This window comes from Plutella xylostella, chromosome 26, assembly GCF_932276165.1.
Source record: "Plutella xylostella chromosome 26, ilPluXylo3.1, whole genome shotgun sequence".
In the NCBI taxonomy this organism is placed as follows: Eukaryota; Metazoa; Arthropoda; class Insecta; order Lepidoptera; family Plutellidae; genus Plutella; species Plutella xylostella.
In genome coordinates this window covers 6,165,138-6,178,564 of record NC_064006.1, presented here as the reverse complement: position 1 = coordinate 6,178,564, position 13,427 = coordinate 6,165,138, and the positions used below count along the sequence as shown (strand labels likewise).

Below are 13,427 nucleotides of genomic sequence, written 5' to 3'. Positions count from 1 at the left end.
GAACTAAAATGAAGGTGAATAGATATAGTACGGGTTTGTTACCGTGTCCCTGAACTCCAGCCTTCACTGATTCACTCAAAGTGTCTCATTTTAGGTCCTTAGCAAAGAACAAAGTTACTACTTCTCTAATAGTCATTATCATTAGTAACTAAAAGCCTAATTCTAATAACTAAAAGACTACTTCTAGTTGATCCAGCTAGGCCGAAATCACTAGAATTTGCTGTAGTGCCTAGAAATTATAAGATGTACCTACCTACCTCAAAACGTAGGTATCCAATAACATTATGCATAACTAAGTTCCATTTGTTACCTATTAGAATTTTATTGAGAAAAACAAAAAAAAACATATAACAATCTTTATTACTAAAGTATATTTATTTGCTTTCTAGGTATAACATCCCTTAACTATTTAACATTATTGAAATAACATAACTATCTTATAATTAATTATAAACGGCCTATGCTTCGATAGATTATGTTGGTTTATAAGTTATAATCTAGACATGTAGATTACTGTAAATAAATAAAATAAAAACACCCACTTATGCAGGTAGTACTTATAAAAAGTTTGGAAACTATTTTTTCCATATGTATGGACAAACGTAGAGGATTGTAATAAATTTAACAGAAATTCACTTTTGAAACACTTAAAGCATAAAGTAGTTAAGTAGGTATATTAAAAATTCATTTGCTTTTTGGTGGCCTTACACCAAAAATGTTAGTTCCAACGCGTACAGTTGTTGCACCCAGTTCAATCTGAAAAAGTAATGAAAATTTTGCAGAATTACTGTGACACAAGAGTGATTTACAAATTACTAGCAGTTCCCGCGCGCTTCGCTTCGCCTTTAAAAGTTTTCCCGTGGGATTTCCGGGATAAAGAGTAGCCTATGTTTTTTCCCAGGGTCTAGACCGTATGTATACCAAATTTCATTCAAATCCGTTCAGTAGTTTTGGCGTGAAAGAGTAACAGACAGACAGACAGACAGACACAGTTACTTTCGCATTTATAATATTAGTTAGGATGAAATGAATGAAATGAAATCGTTTATTTTTTCGACATAGAATATTAGAATTACTTGTCAAAAGTCATAATCTACCAGCATTTCACAAAGGCCCCGTCATTAAGGGTGAATTCGTCCAAACATCACGTTACACGAGAATAACTATACCGGAATTAAAATTATACGCGAGTAAATATCTAGGATAAGTACATTTGCATTCTACCAAGTTATACCATGATTAAATTGAATGAACGAGGAACGAAACTGTAATGCAAATAAAAATAGCTGCGTTTCAAAGCATGCAATAGAAATGACATGCCAACTTAGTTTGAATGGATTATAAAAGCATGAAATTGTTTATGTTTTAAAATTTTATTCGCTGTTCTTCTTCTGAGACTTTGCCTTTTAACGTACTTTTGTTTATGTTTTGACAGATGTGTTTATATGTCATTATGACGGTTTTCTAATCAGCTGATGTGCTGCCGCCATTACAAAATTACTCTCGGATAAGCTCGTTACACGGTCAATTTTGGCGGTATAACATTTTATTCTTGGGATAAGCTAGTTATCTTGGTTTCAGGTTTGGTAGAATGCAAAATCTGCTTACTCGCGAGTAACTGGTACTTTACTCGTGAGTAAAAAGTTACTCGACGTTGGTCGAATCCGCCCTAAAGAGGAAAGAAATGGCGAAAGAAACTCCTCAAGCATCTTTTCAACTTTTTGCTTATAACTAATACAATTTTACTTATATCTAGTTAATATAATTTTACTCAAGCATATCCATTTAATTTTTCCAAATGCCTTAGCTGAGGTGGACAAGACCACGCGTTTTTGTCATTTAGGTAATCATTTATACTATAATAAGCTTTACTACATAATGTCGTTTTTACAAAATTCTTAAATTTAGTCTCAGTAAGGTTTATTGTTTCATTTGATAATTTATTATAAAAGCGTATACAGTTCCTGAATATTGAAACAGTTTATGAATGACCACGTAGGTACTTTTATTTTCAACTAGCGGTTCCCGCGCGCTTAGCTTCGCCTCAAAAAGTTTTCCCGTGGGAATTCCGGGATAAAAAGTAGCCTATGTTCTTTCCCAGGGTCTAGACCGTATGTATACAAAATTTTTTTCAAAACCGTTCAGTAGTTTTGGCATGAAAAAGTAACAGACAGACACAGTTACTTTCACATTTATAATATTAGTTAGGATTAGGATAATAAATACTATGCGCATTCTTACCGCATGCTCGAAATCTGTAGACATTCCCATTGACAATTCAACCTTATTTATGTCTAACTTCAATTTCTCGCAAACTTCCTGTCTGCATTTTGCAAGTGAAACAAAGTCTGGGTTCGGTCCTTGAGACACATCGTAGCCATATTGCCCTATCGTCATAAGGCCCAGAAGCTCAAGATTTGCACAGTTCTTTAGAACATGTTCATAAAGTGCAACTGCGTCTTTTGGCTCCACACCATTCTTTGCTGTAAAGTATAAGATGCTGATTAAAAATACTACTTCGTCATTAGAATTAATTAATGATTTAAGCACTGATCCTACAACATCCTTTATTGGTAACTAATTATTTTTAAACGTTTTCAAAGCAAACAAACAAAGTCAAAAATAATGTGGGTTTGGTATAGTTAGGTAGGGTATATTTAAAAAGTTTCAGAACAAACCTTCTTCTCCACTGGTATTCACTTGTACCATAACCTTCAGCCTATCACCTTCCTCTTTCCGGTATTTTGCCCATTGTTTGTTGACAGTATCAGCAAGTTTCACAGAGTCAATTGTTTCCACCGCAAAAAGCCCAGGAGAGCCCAAAAGTTTGTTTATTTTATTCGATTGTAAGTTACCAATGAAGTGCCATTTTATTTCTTTGCATTTCTCCTGTATATCTGTATTGTGGGCTTTTTCAGCTAGTTCGTTGGCATAGTTTTCTCCAAAATGTCTTTGACCAGCTTCGTACGCTTGAATTATAAGTGAAACCGGCTTAATTTTTGACACAGCTACGAGCCTTGGTGCTATTTGTGGCAGGTCCTGTAAAAAATGATGTTTTTGCTTTAATATAGGTTAGAACATAGATTTATCTTCCATAACCTCATTATATACCTACAATTCTGTTTAAATATGTACCTAAGTGTAGGAAGAAGATTTACTGATTACTTTACTAGTTAGATAAACAAATGTTATAGTACTTAACCAATGTAATTTAACAATTTACCTTACTCCTTCTAGCCACCGCACCTTCAATTTGGCATAGCACTGTTTTAAGGCCGAACATTACATCGAAATCCTCTTGAGAGTCCGATGACATAATAATTAAATAATGTGTACTTATTTGATTATAAATTCAATACCAAAAATTCCAAACGAAATCTGTGATAATTCTGTTGTGAGTTTTTGACATTTGACATGTTATCAATTTTATGTAGATAGCTCAGCGGGTTGTCTTCAATGTTTTATAAGCTTGATATCTGATCTTATATGTTGGAAATAAAGTCTAATTTGCTAACTAGTATTTCGCCTAATGTCTTCAAGGGACAATATAAGTTGAACGTATTTTAATTTTGAATGACAACGTTTCATTCACTTTTTCGTTCGGAAATTAAAATATAAGTGAAATTCTCAGAATACGGACTACTTTAAAACAAATTTTACTGCAAAATGACTAGTAAACATTAATTTCCGATCTTGACACCAAACGTCAAACGAAATAACGAATTGATTTTTGCTCCGTTTATTTGTCATTTTCGTCACCGTATTTTGACTTGTTCACCGTGATAAATTGAAGATAAAATGAGTGTTTCCATACAAATACGTGATATTTAAGGCGACATTTACAATGAACGTCTTAGAGAAGGCGGAAAAGGCTATAGAATTCCTCAAAAACAACGAGGGTTCTAAAAAGTAAGTTATGGAGTTATAAACAGCTATTTCCGGCTTCCTGTGCATATTAATTGATGAGTCTGTGCTGTTTATAGGAGCCATGAGCTGCAGGCGGCCGCTGGGACGCTGGGCCGGTGTCTGGGAGCCCTGGGGAGTCGTCCAAGCTACGCTCGACACTACGCTAATCTATTACACGTAGCGATCCCCACAATACTCTCCCTGGCTAGCAACGACAGTGTAAGTTATTTCCTTCTATGTAATAGTGCTGATTGAACTGAAATAAAATTATTTATCGTACCTTAAAATTTAAAACTTATATACATCTAAAACACTCACATAAAAATGTACTTATTTAAATGTATGGCCATAAATTTAATATCATTAAACATTCCTCATAAATTCGTTTCAATTTTAGGCTGAAGTACGTCTAGTAGGTGATGAAGCGCTCAACCGCGCGGTGGTTGGAGGTTTTGCGTTCCACGCATACAAGACCAACATTATACTGCAGAATCAAATTGATGTGACTAGGAATGCCAGGTGAGTGTTATTGTTAAAATCATATTAAAATGTTTGTGTACTTCTCAATGCTCGAAGACTATTAAAAGTATCCTACATATTATACTAATGATGTGAAACTAAATCCATTAATGGAAGGAAGGAAATGTGCCAATGCCACAAAATTCTTTAACACAATCGCATATTATTATACTAATGCAAAGTTTGTTTCGGCATATATCAACTCATGATGTTCAACTAAAGTATTAATGCTAGCTATTATAGCTGAAGGCTGAAATTCTAATTTTAATCTATAAATATTGGCAGCACAAAATTACATTTACAGGAACACTCATAGAGTCGAATTTTAATTAAGTAAAGGAATGAAGGTTTTGACAAGCTTAAAATTATAATTTCTGCCTTCAAAATCGACAGCAATATCAATCCATTATTCCAGATGGATCCGTGCGGCCTTGTCACGAGTTTGCCTGGGCGAGTGCTGGGTGCGTCCCGGAGTGGGCAAGATCCGGGCACAAGCGCAGACTCTGTTCCCGAAGCTCAGCCAAATAGTCCGCCAGACGAGAGACATACAGCTCATTGTAGAGGCTTTGGAGGCGAACTTGCCTCGCATTCTCGATGCGTTAGCTGAGTATACTACTGATGAAGAGATGACAGGTTAGTTTGTGGTTTTTAATGAGAGTGTGTTGTAATTTAGTAAATGTATACTTAGACTAGGTAAGTTTGTGTAGCATGTTTTTGATGTTGAGTAAATGTATACTTAGACTAGGTAAGTTTGTGTAGCATGTTTTTGATGTTGTTTCGTTAATGTTAATAGTGTAATAAAGTGATCATTAGAATTAAGTATGTGCATTTTGTAATAATTATACTATGCTTAATTTCAAAAACATATTAAAGTAATTGAGTTTATTATAATGAGCTGTAATGCAATTGATGTTCTTGTATAAAGTACCTACATGTTTTTTTTTAAAAAAACCACTTCATTGGCATTCTAAATTTAAACTTTACATACCATCTTTTCTTAATAAATATTTTAAACCAGATATAAATTAAAATCCTTCCTCTTACAGAGCTATCGAAGGCCCTGCTCTCGCACATAGAATCATCAGAGCCAGCCGTAAGACGCGGGGTGGCCAACACCGTGGCTCGGCTGTGCTCCCACCGCCCACCACTACTCAGCAATGTTCTGGACAAGGTGTTTGGTGAGTCTGAGTCATAGAGTACTAAAAAATATGTCTGTCCTAGTTGGTACTCGAAAATGCTTTGATAAACAATAAGGTGTTGCAAAAGTTGAATAGTAAGCCTGAAGGCTATAGTATAGAGCCTTAATGAAAAAAATATTAAATTTCGGTTGACCATTTCACTATTTAAAACAAACCGGCTGTAAAATGCTGAGATGGATATTCTAATGTTACACATAAACAATAACTGTCAGCATTTGATAGTTTGTCGAAAACTATAAAAGTTCACGTTTTCTCACACACAAAGCAGTGGAAACCATCATAAAACTTTTTAGAGACAATAATGTATGCAGATGACAGAAGAAAACCTTAACTTTTTTAGTTTTCGTAAATTGCAAAACTCGTACCTACGAGAGGCTCTATAAGTATTAGTAAGAGTAAATAATAAGCCATCATTTTACATTTAACATACTCTACTGATACGTATACAATATTATTGTAATTTGCAGACAATTTGTGGCCACAGTCCAGTGACAACAACGTGGTCCTGGGGTGGTTCGGCATGGTGCGAGCCATCTTCCAGATCAACGACATACAGAAACTGGCTGATGAGAATCTGTTTGTCACACAGGATTATTTAGAGGTAAGTTTCAATGCTTTTTAGAGTTAAAGAGTAAAAACTTAATTTTTACACGCTGTTGCAAAGTGGTATAGTGGTATAGTAGTGCAAGGTGGTGACTGATTTACTGAGTGACAGAGAGTCACACTGAACTGAATAATAATGATATAAATTGCCTTCTGTCATCCCCTTTTGGCTTATCTTATGTTACCAACATCTTTTAAATTCGAATTTCTTGTTTGAGCTATGGATTTTGGCTATGTGGTACAGTAGTATAATCTAAAAGCCAGATATCTGTTATTAAATCAACTGTTAAACTAATAATCTAATTTATATAAATGAATCATTTTCAGATATACCAGTTGATCCTGCACTATATAGAGCAGAGTACAGTCGAGCACAACATACAGAACTCGATCATGGAGTGTTTATCTGTACTTTTGTCCCACGCTACCGGCGAGTTCAAGAAGGCGTTACTGGAGAAGCAGGGACGCTGCGCTAATTTAGACCTTAGGGTCAACAAGAAAGGGCATAGTCGGAATATAAGTGTGTTTTTAATTCTAATTTTGATATTTTTTCCAGTTAGAAAGTGCTCATGTGAAAATAGCTAAGAAACATGCTTTTCCCAGCGTTATCTGTTGAACCTTTATTGAATAATTGAACATGAATGGATGTGGTTAATCTAGTTTAACAAAATAACGGAACGAACGAAGTTTGTCATGCAATTGGTAGTTAAAATATAACCAGGTAGAGTCGTGGTTGGTTACCTACCGCAGCAGCACTCTTAAAACATAGATTTTCTTACGCTATATTGATTTCAGATCTTATTACGGTGTTACTCTTTTGCTTATGGGCTCTTCATATTCGATTCGAATCATAAATAACCTCGTATCTTAATAATTCCTAAATAATTCCTGTACATAACTAAATTAGTTATCCCATTGGCTTAAAAAATGCAGCCTATCCCACTGAAATATTTTTCTTTCCACATCATTAACTAACCAAACACCTCTCTCCCAACAGGCTCAGTCAGCGCAATAACCTCAATAATCTCCAACATATCGTACGACACTAAAGACTCGGAACCAGCTGACAGTAACGAACTGACGATCAGCGGGGCTCTGCACCTGGGCGGCTTACAGTGGGACACCCCGCGCCGAAGTTTAGAAGACCTCACTATACAGGTGGGACACCCCTAATATTGGTGTATGTGTAGTAAAGCCAACTTATCTGGTGCCGCGACACAGCTGGAGTAGTGTATAATTTCTTAATTCTATTTTAAGATAAAATAACCTATAAAAACCAAACAAACTAGAGGTAAAAACCCGTATTAGGAGTACAGCATACACTTTATGCTATTAGTTTTCTGCTAATTATCGCTAGATCTCCACTTTATATAAAAAATATATCTGGACCTGGCTTGCTTCTCTTATCTGCATACAGTAATTTTCACATGTCGGATTCCGGTAGTTTTCGCTAGGTGGCGCACTTTACATGAAACAAAGTTAGGTGACTGTTGTGCCACTTTATAAGGAAATGAAAAAAAATACGATGACAGTGACATCAGACATGAACGTACTCGGCTCTTCATTGCTCTAACGAGTCTAACGCAACAACACCTCTCAATCTATCTCTTTCAACCCCAGACGCCAGACTCACCGACGAGCGAGATGGCAGTAGAGTTGGACACTACGCAACTCAGCAAGGACCTGTCGGAGAAACTGCACGAGGTCGAGGCGAGCCGCGCCGACAGCGACGGCGAGCTCGTTGAACCGGCGGGGCAGGGGTTTAAGGTAATTATTATTAGATAATAGTGAGCGAGAAGTGACTAAATACCTAGCTCGAGGCGCAAAACGTAATAAAAACCTTGCGTCGCGCTCGTTCGAAATCTTTTACCACGTCTTCTCATGTGTGACTTGCGCCCTGTGTTAGGTATGCTGGTTGATATAGGATTTTCGGAAGGGTTTCCGAAACATGCTATCCACGACGCTCAATAAATCAAATCCAAAGCGTGCTGCCAAAGTAAAAAAATATATCTTTACTTAAAATCACACATTTCACACTCATGGCATATTACCACAAACACTAGCGTAAAACATAAAAATGCTTAATGCTGTAACATACCTGACACATATGCTCAATATTAAATTTGTGGGAGTGATTTGAAGTTTTTTTGTGCTATTACGTCTATTTCCTTAACTATAAATAATGTTAATTCCTTGACAGGTGAACATAGGGTCGTCCCACGATGAAGACAGTGCCCTGAAGTACTGCGCCCGTCTGCTGGTCTCCAAGTTCATACTGACCGGATACAAGGGAGGGCTCATACCTGACAGGTAAGTTGATGGCGATAGGGTCTGTAACATCTGTGGGGAATATAGACCAGTAGAAAAGTATATTACACTGAATTTGAATCTTAACTCGATGACATAAAGTTCAAATTAAGACAATAGATAACTTATGATAATGGGCACAAGAGGCTCACATGCTGTGAAGGGGTGCAAGAAAGCTCCTTGTGTACGTCTAGCGCACCCTGGGCAGTCAGCGACAAACCCTAATACGACTGGCCAATAATTTTACCACGGTGTTAGTATCTAGCTTTAGTGTTTGTCACCGACAAGATAAGAAGAAGAAAACATATGGGCTGATGATGATGATGTTTTCTTTCAGATCCGTCCGTGTCTCAGTGAAAGCATCAGCTTTGAATTGTCTGTCAGAAATATTGCGGCTCTACCCTCAGGCTATGACGGCGTATTTAGACAAGGAGGTCGATATCAAGTCTCATAATGTTTCTGGTGAGTTTCTATAAATATAATTTCGCATAGTATCAGTGATTTTTGATATTGCAAGATATCCCGACAAACAAATGTAAATTTTTGACTATATTTGTAAAGAATATTAACATAAAATTATGGAAATCAGAGGTTTTATACACATATAGTGTGTTATGAAAAATATATAAACAATATTTTTTCATATTCTAGGTGCGTCAGAAGGTACAGACTCAAATCAAGATAATATAAATGACTTCATACTTGAAAGAAATGTATGCTTTCAAGATTCCATGTCGGAGTCACTTAGTCAAGACTTGTTCAATAAAAGTATGGACTACCCACTACCAAATACAGCTCACCAAATATTCAAGAAGGATAGTAGGTCTTTAGAAAAATCTATCGATAGCATAGAACAGAAAAGTTCCCTTAAAGATGTTCCTAGTCATATACTCGACAGCAAGGTGTATTTGAAAAACGACCTAATGGCCAGCGGAATAAGTGCTGATAGTGCAAATACAAACGCCAATATGACTAATAGTAATATTACAAGTAATTCAAATATGACAGGGAGCAATGACCCTACTTATTATCCAATGACAAGCAGCGCTGATGTTTTATCTTCAAGTATCGATTTGGACATGAAATTCGATCACTTTGGAGAATCGAATACAAATCTAGACAACCTAGATGCTATGAAAGAGTTGGAGAAGCCAAAGAGGTCGTTAAAACGAACAGATGAGGTTCAGAGTAAAGATGCTCCAGAACCCAGTTTGGATATAAATGATGAAGAGAAAGTTGATGAATGTATAAAAGAGTATGAATACCAACACATGTCCGATGTATTCGTGTTACTCTGTGATCACAACGATCCACAGATTAGAGGCCTAGTCAGAGTGTGCATCGGGAACTATTTGTACGCTGCTTTAGAGCTATCACATGGCGATTATTATAGATGGAGAAACTATAGTGTTTTGCCGAAAGATGTAAGCGAGAATATTAATACGGATAAACTTGTGGAGATTGTTCTAAAGGTAAGGGATAGAAACATTTGTTATTCTAGCTAGGAGTCCCACAAGGCAGCGTTTTGTGACATTTGTTATTTCTTATTTATTTATTCTACGCAAATTTACAATGTGATTGCAATTGGCTCTTGTGGTTCTCCTATATTAATTAATTTTGCTGATCTTAAGATCAGAGATGCCCATAACGCTTTTTCCTAGACATTCTTCTTCATACGAAACAGATTTCTTTCTAATATTGTGAATATTATTTCAGGGTCTTTCAGATGAAATACACTCTTGTGTGAACCACACACTAACAGCAGTTACCAAGATATGTGCAGCCTTATCTAACAGCACATATTACAAGCTGTTGCTAGATATACTCAACAGCTTAGTAGCGGTGGAGAAGAATAGCTATTGGCTGTGCAAGGTTAACCTTTGCAAACTTTACGAGAAGCTGCCATATAGAAGGTATGTGTAAAAAAGGAAGTGATAAAATTGTATTGTGATAACATAATTCTTCATCATTCTTCAAATCATATTGGTAAAAGTACCCTTAATTCTGAGCAACATGAACTATGACAACTCAGTGCAATCACGGATACATATCAACGTTAATTACACTGATAAAATTCCACACTGTATAGATAAAGAACGACCAGACACACATAACGCCCTCTTTACTCAATTTTGCGGCTTACAATACACTTTTTACAACACCCTGTTTATCGCTGTCTCTGTTTTCTCCACAGTTTATTCATCCTGTGTCCCGGCTACCGCGCTCGCAGTCGCCTGATCATGGACACGCTATACAGGATGCTCTCGGAACAAGACCACAAGATCCGGAGCGCCGCCGCACATGCTATAGCTACGTAAGTTCTTACTATTCAATACTAAATCATTTATTCCATCCATCTACAAAGATCAGATAAAAATTATATGTAAAAAATGGTACGGCTAGTATTTGAACCTGGGATCTTCGTCGTAAATTACAGTGTTAGTGTAACGTGCGCAGATAAAGACAAAATATGAAAATGGCGGACGAACTTATTCTATCTCCACTTTTCGTAAGTTTGTCAACACTCCTTTCTACGACTGATTATGTAACAGGTGCCATTTTCATATTGTTCTTCAACAGCTCATGTTATTACTGCTACACTATAATTTAAACTAAACCCCGCTTAAAATTCTTACTCGTGTCAATCATAAGATTCTTAAGAAACTATAGAATATTTGTTTCCATCCAAACAGCATCACTCCAAAGATATACCCATCCCAACGAGACACTCCGGTCAAAGCCGTCATCAAATCGGCAGTGGAACAAAGTCGCATCTTCACATTCGAACAAACAACGCTAGCTTTGAACCTCGTGAAGGAAATGTACTTCACTCATGACCTACCACAACAGTTGAAAGGAGAGAAGAGAATAGATAATGTGGATAGTTTGAAGGTGGTTGTGAATGACTTGATGGCTCGGCTTTTGGAGTCGAGCTGTAAGTTTTATTCGGTAAGTGTGTTTTGTGTTGTCATGAATGAGTTGAAAATTATTTAGTGTGATTTTAAATACTTACTATGACTAAGCTTACATTTACTTGCGTCTACTATCTCGATGTTATATTATACAGGGTTTAATTTTATTAGTGACATTCCAGCGTCTCTTGAATTACACACTTCACACTCATGATTAAATTTTCACCCTAAACCCAGTTATGACGAACCAAACCAACTGCAAGTACATATTTTGAACTACACACTTCACACTCATGTCACACAATTCCAACCTAAAACCCATTAACAAGACCCAAATCCCACAGAAAGTTTCTTGATCGACACACTTCACACTCCTGTCACACAATTTCCAACTTTAAACCCAGCAACAACAAGACCCAAACGCAACATCAAGAATCTTGAACTACGTATTTCACACTCATGTGCTCATGTCACACAATGTCCGAATACTACAACCCAAAATCCCACAGCAAGTATCTTGAATCTTGGTCTACACACTCTACACTCATATCACACTCTCATCATCTCACACAATTTCCAACCTAAATCAACTAAACACAACGCTTAAAAACCAACAGCAAGGCCTGCTAGAAGCGGCCTCCCTGGGACAACCCTTCAGCTTATAGCGACCATCGTATCTTAAACTACACATTTCACACTCATGTCACACTATTCCAATCTAAACCTACTAACAACAAGACCCAAATCCCACAACAAGTTTCTTATACTACAAATTTCACACTCATGTCACAAACCAACAACCCAAAAATCCCACAGCAAGTAGGTAGGTATCTTGAGCTACACATTTCACACTCATAACACACACCTTTAAGTATCTTGATAAACACACTTCACACTCACATCACTCAATTTACAACCTAAACTCCCTAACAACAATACTCAAAACCTTACAGCAAGGCCTGCTAGAAGCGCTGTTAACCGTCATGAAAGCCTGGCCTCCCTGGGACAACCCTGTAGCCTACAGCGACCAGCGTATCTTGGACTACTGTCTGGACAGCATCTTGAACTACACATTTCATACTCATGTCCTTATATTCCTTAAAAACAAGGCCCAACACCTTAGAGCACGTTTCTTAAAGTACACACTTCACACTCATCTCAATTATCAAAACCCTACAGCAAGGCCTACTAGAAGCGCTCCTAACCGTCATGAAAGCGTGGCCTCCCTGGGACAACGCCTCAGCTTATAGCGACCAGCGTATCCCGGACTACACACTTCACACTCATGTCACACAACTCAACTCCTTACTAACAAAAACACCCATAATCCCACAGCACGTATCTTGAATTACATATTTCACACTCATGTGACAAACAAACAACCCTAAAATCACATAGCAAGTTTCCTGAACTACACATTTCACACTTATGTTACAAAAAAAACTCAGAGCAAGTTTCTTGAACTACACACTTCACATTCATCTTAATTATCAAAACCTTACAGCAAGGCCTACTAGAAGCGCTGCTAACACTCATGAAAGCCTGGCCTTCCTGGGACAACCCTGCAGCCTACAGAGCGACCAGCGTATCCTGGACTACTGTTTGGATAGCATCTTGAACTACACATTTCACACTCATGTCCTTATACTCCTTAAAAACAAGGCCCAAAACGTTGGAACGATAAGTTTCTTAAACTACACATTTTACACTCATCTCAATACTCAAAATCCCACAGCAAGGCCTACTAGAAGCGCTCCTAACAGTCATGAAAGCCTGGCCTCTCTGGGACAACCCTACAGCCTACAGCGACCAGCGTATCTTTAACTACTGTCTGGACAGCATCGACTAGATTAATGATTTTAAAATAAAATAGTACCTACAATTTGATACACATGGGCACTGCCAATTTACTTAAAGCTATAGTAGGAACCAAATTCTACAGTGACCGGAAGGGCTAGCACGGGGCACATTTAAGACGTGA

General features: G+C 37.1%; 2 protein-coding genes across 2 annotated transcripts in view; one reads left to right on the top strand and one right to left on the bottom strand.

Moving 5' to 3' along the window:
• Positions 1–342: 342 nt before the first annotated feature.
• Positions 343–3,422, bottom strand: LOC105391352 (pyridoxal phosphate homeostasis protein). Its single transcript, XM_011562817.3, has 4 exons — positions 3,224–3,422; positions 2,679–3,039; positions 2,242–2,483; positions 343–756 (listed from the first exon to the last, which is right to left on the bottom strand). Exons 1-4 carry the CDS (start codon positions 3,314–3,316, stop codon positions 685–687), a joined length of 768 nt encoding a protein of 255 aa, XP_011561119.3. The 5' UTR covers positions 3,317–3,422; the 3' UTR covers positions 343–684.
• Positions 3,423–3,714: 292 nt separating this feature from the next.
• LOC105391361 (huntingtin) overlaps positions 3,715–13,427 on the top strand; it is a 37,646-nt gene continuing 27,933 nt past the window's right edge. The window contains exons 1-15 of the mRNA XM_048630489.1: positions 3,715–3,909; positions 3,984–4,125; positions 4,304–4,425; positions 4,841–5,058; positions 5,472–5,603; positions 6,092–6,225; positions 6,555–6,747; positions 7,225–7,385; positions 7,848–7,994; positions 8,428–8,537; positions 8,872–8,996; positions 9,186–10,006; positions 10,251–10,447; positions 10,729–10,848; positions 11,228–11,483. Coding sequence (XP_048486446.1) covers positions 3,845–3,909; positions 3,984–4,125; positions 4,304–4,425; positions 4,841–5,058; positions 5,472–5,603; positions 6,092–6,225; positions 6,555–6,747; positions 7,225–7,385; positions 7,848–7,994; positions 8,428–8,537; positions 8,872–8,996; positions 9,186–10,006; positions 10,251–10,447; positions 10,729–10,848; positions 11,228–11,483 — 2,943 coding nt within the window. The 5' untranslated portion in view covers positions 3,715–3,844. The remainder of the gene's footprint in view (positions 3,910–3,983; positions 4,126–4,303; positions 4,426–4,840; positions 5,059–5,471; positions 5,604–6,091; positions 6,226–6,554; positions 6,748–7,224; positions 7,386–7,847; positions 7,995–8,427; positions 8,538–8,871; positions 8,997–9,185; positions 10,007–10,250; positions 10,448–10,728; positions 10,849–11,227; positions 11,484–13,427) is intronic.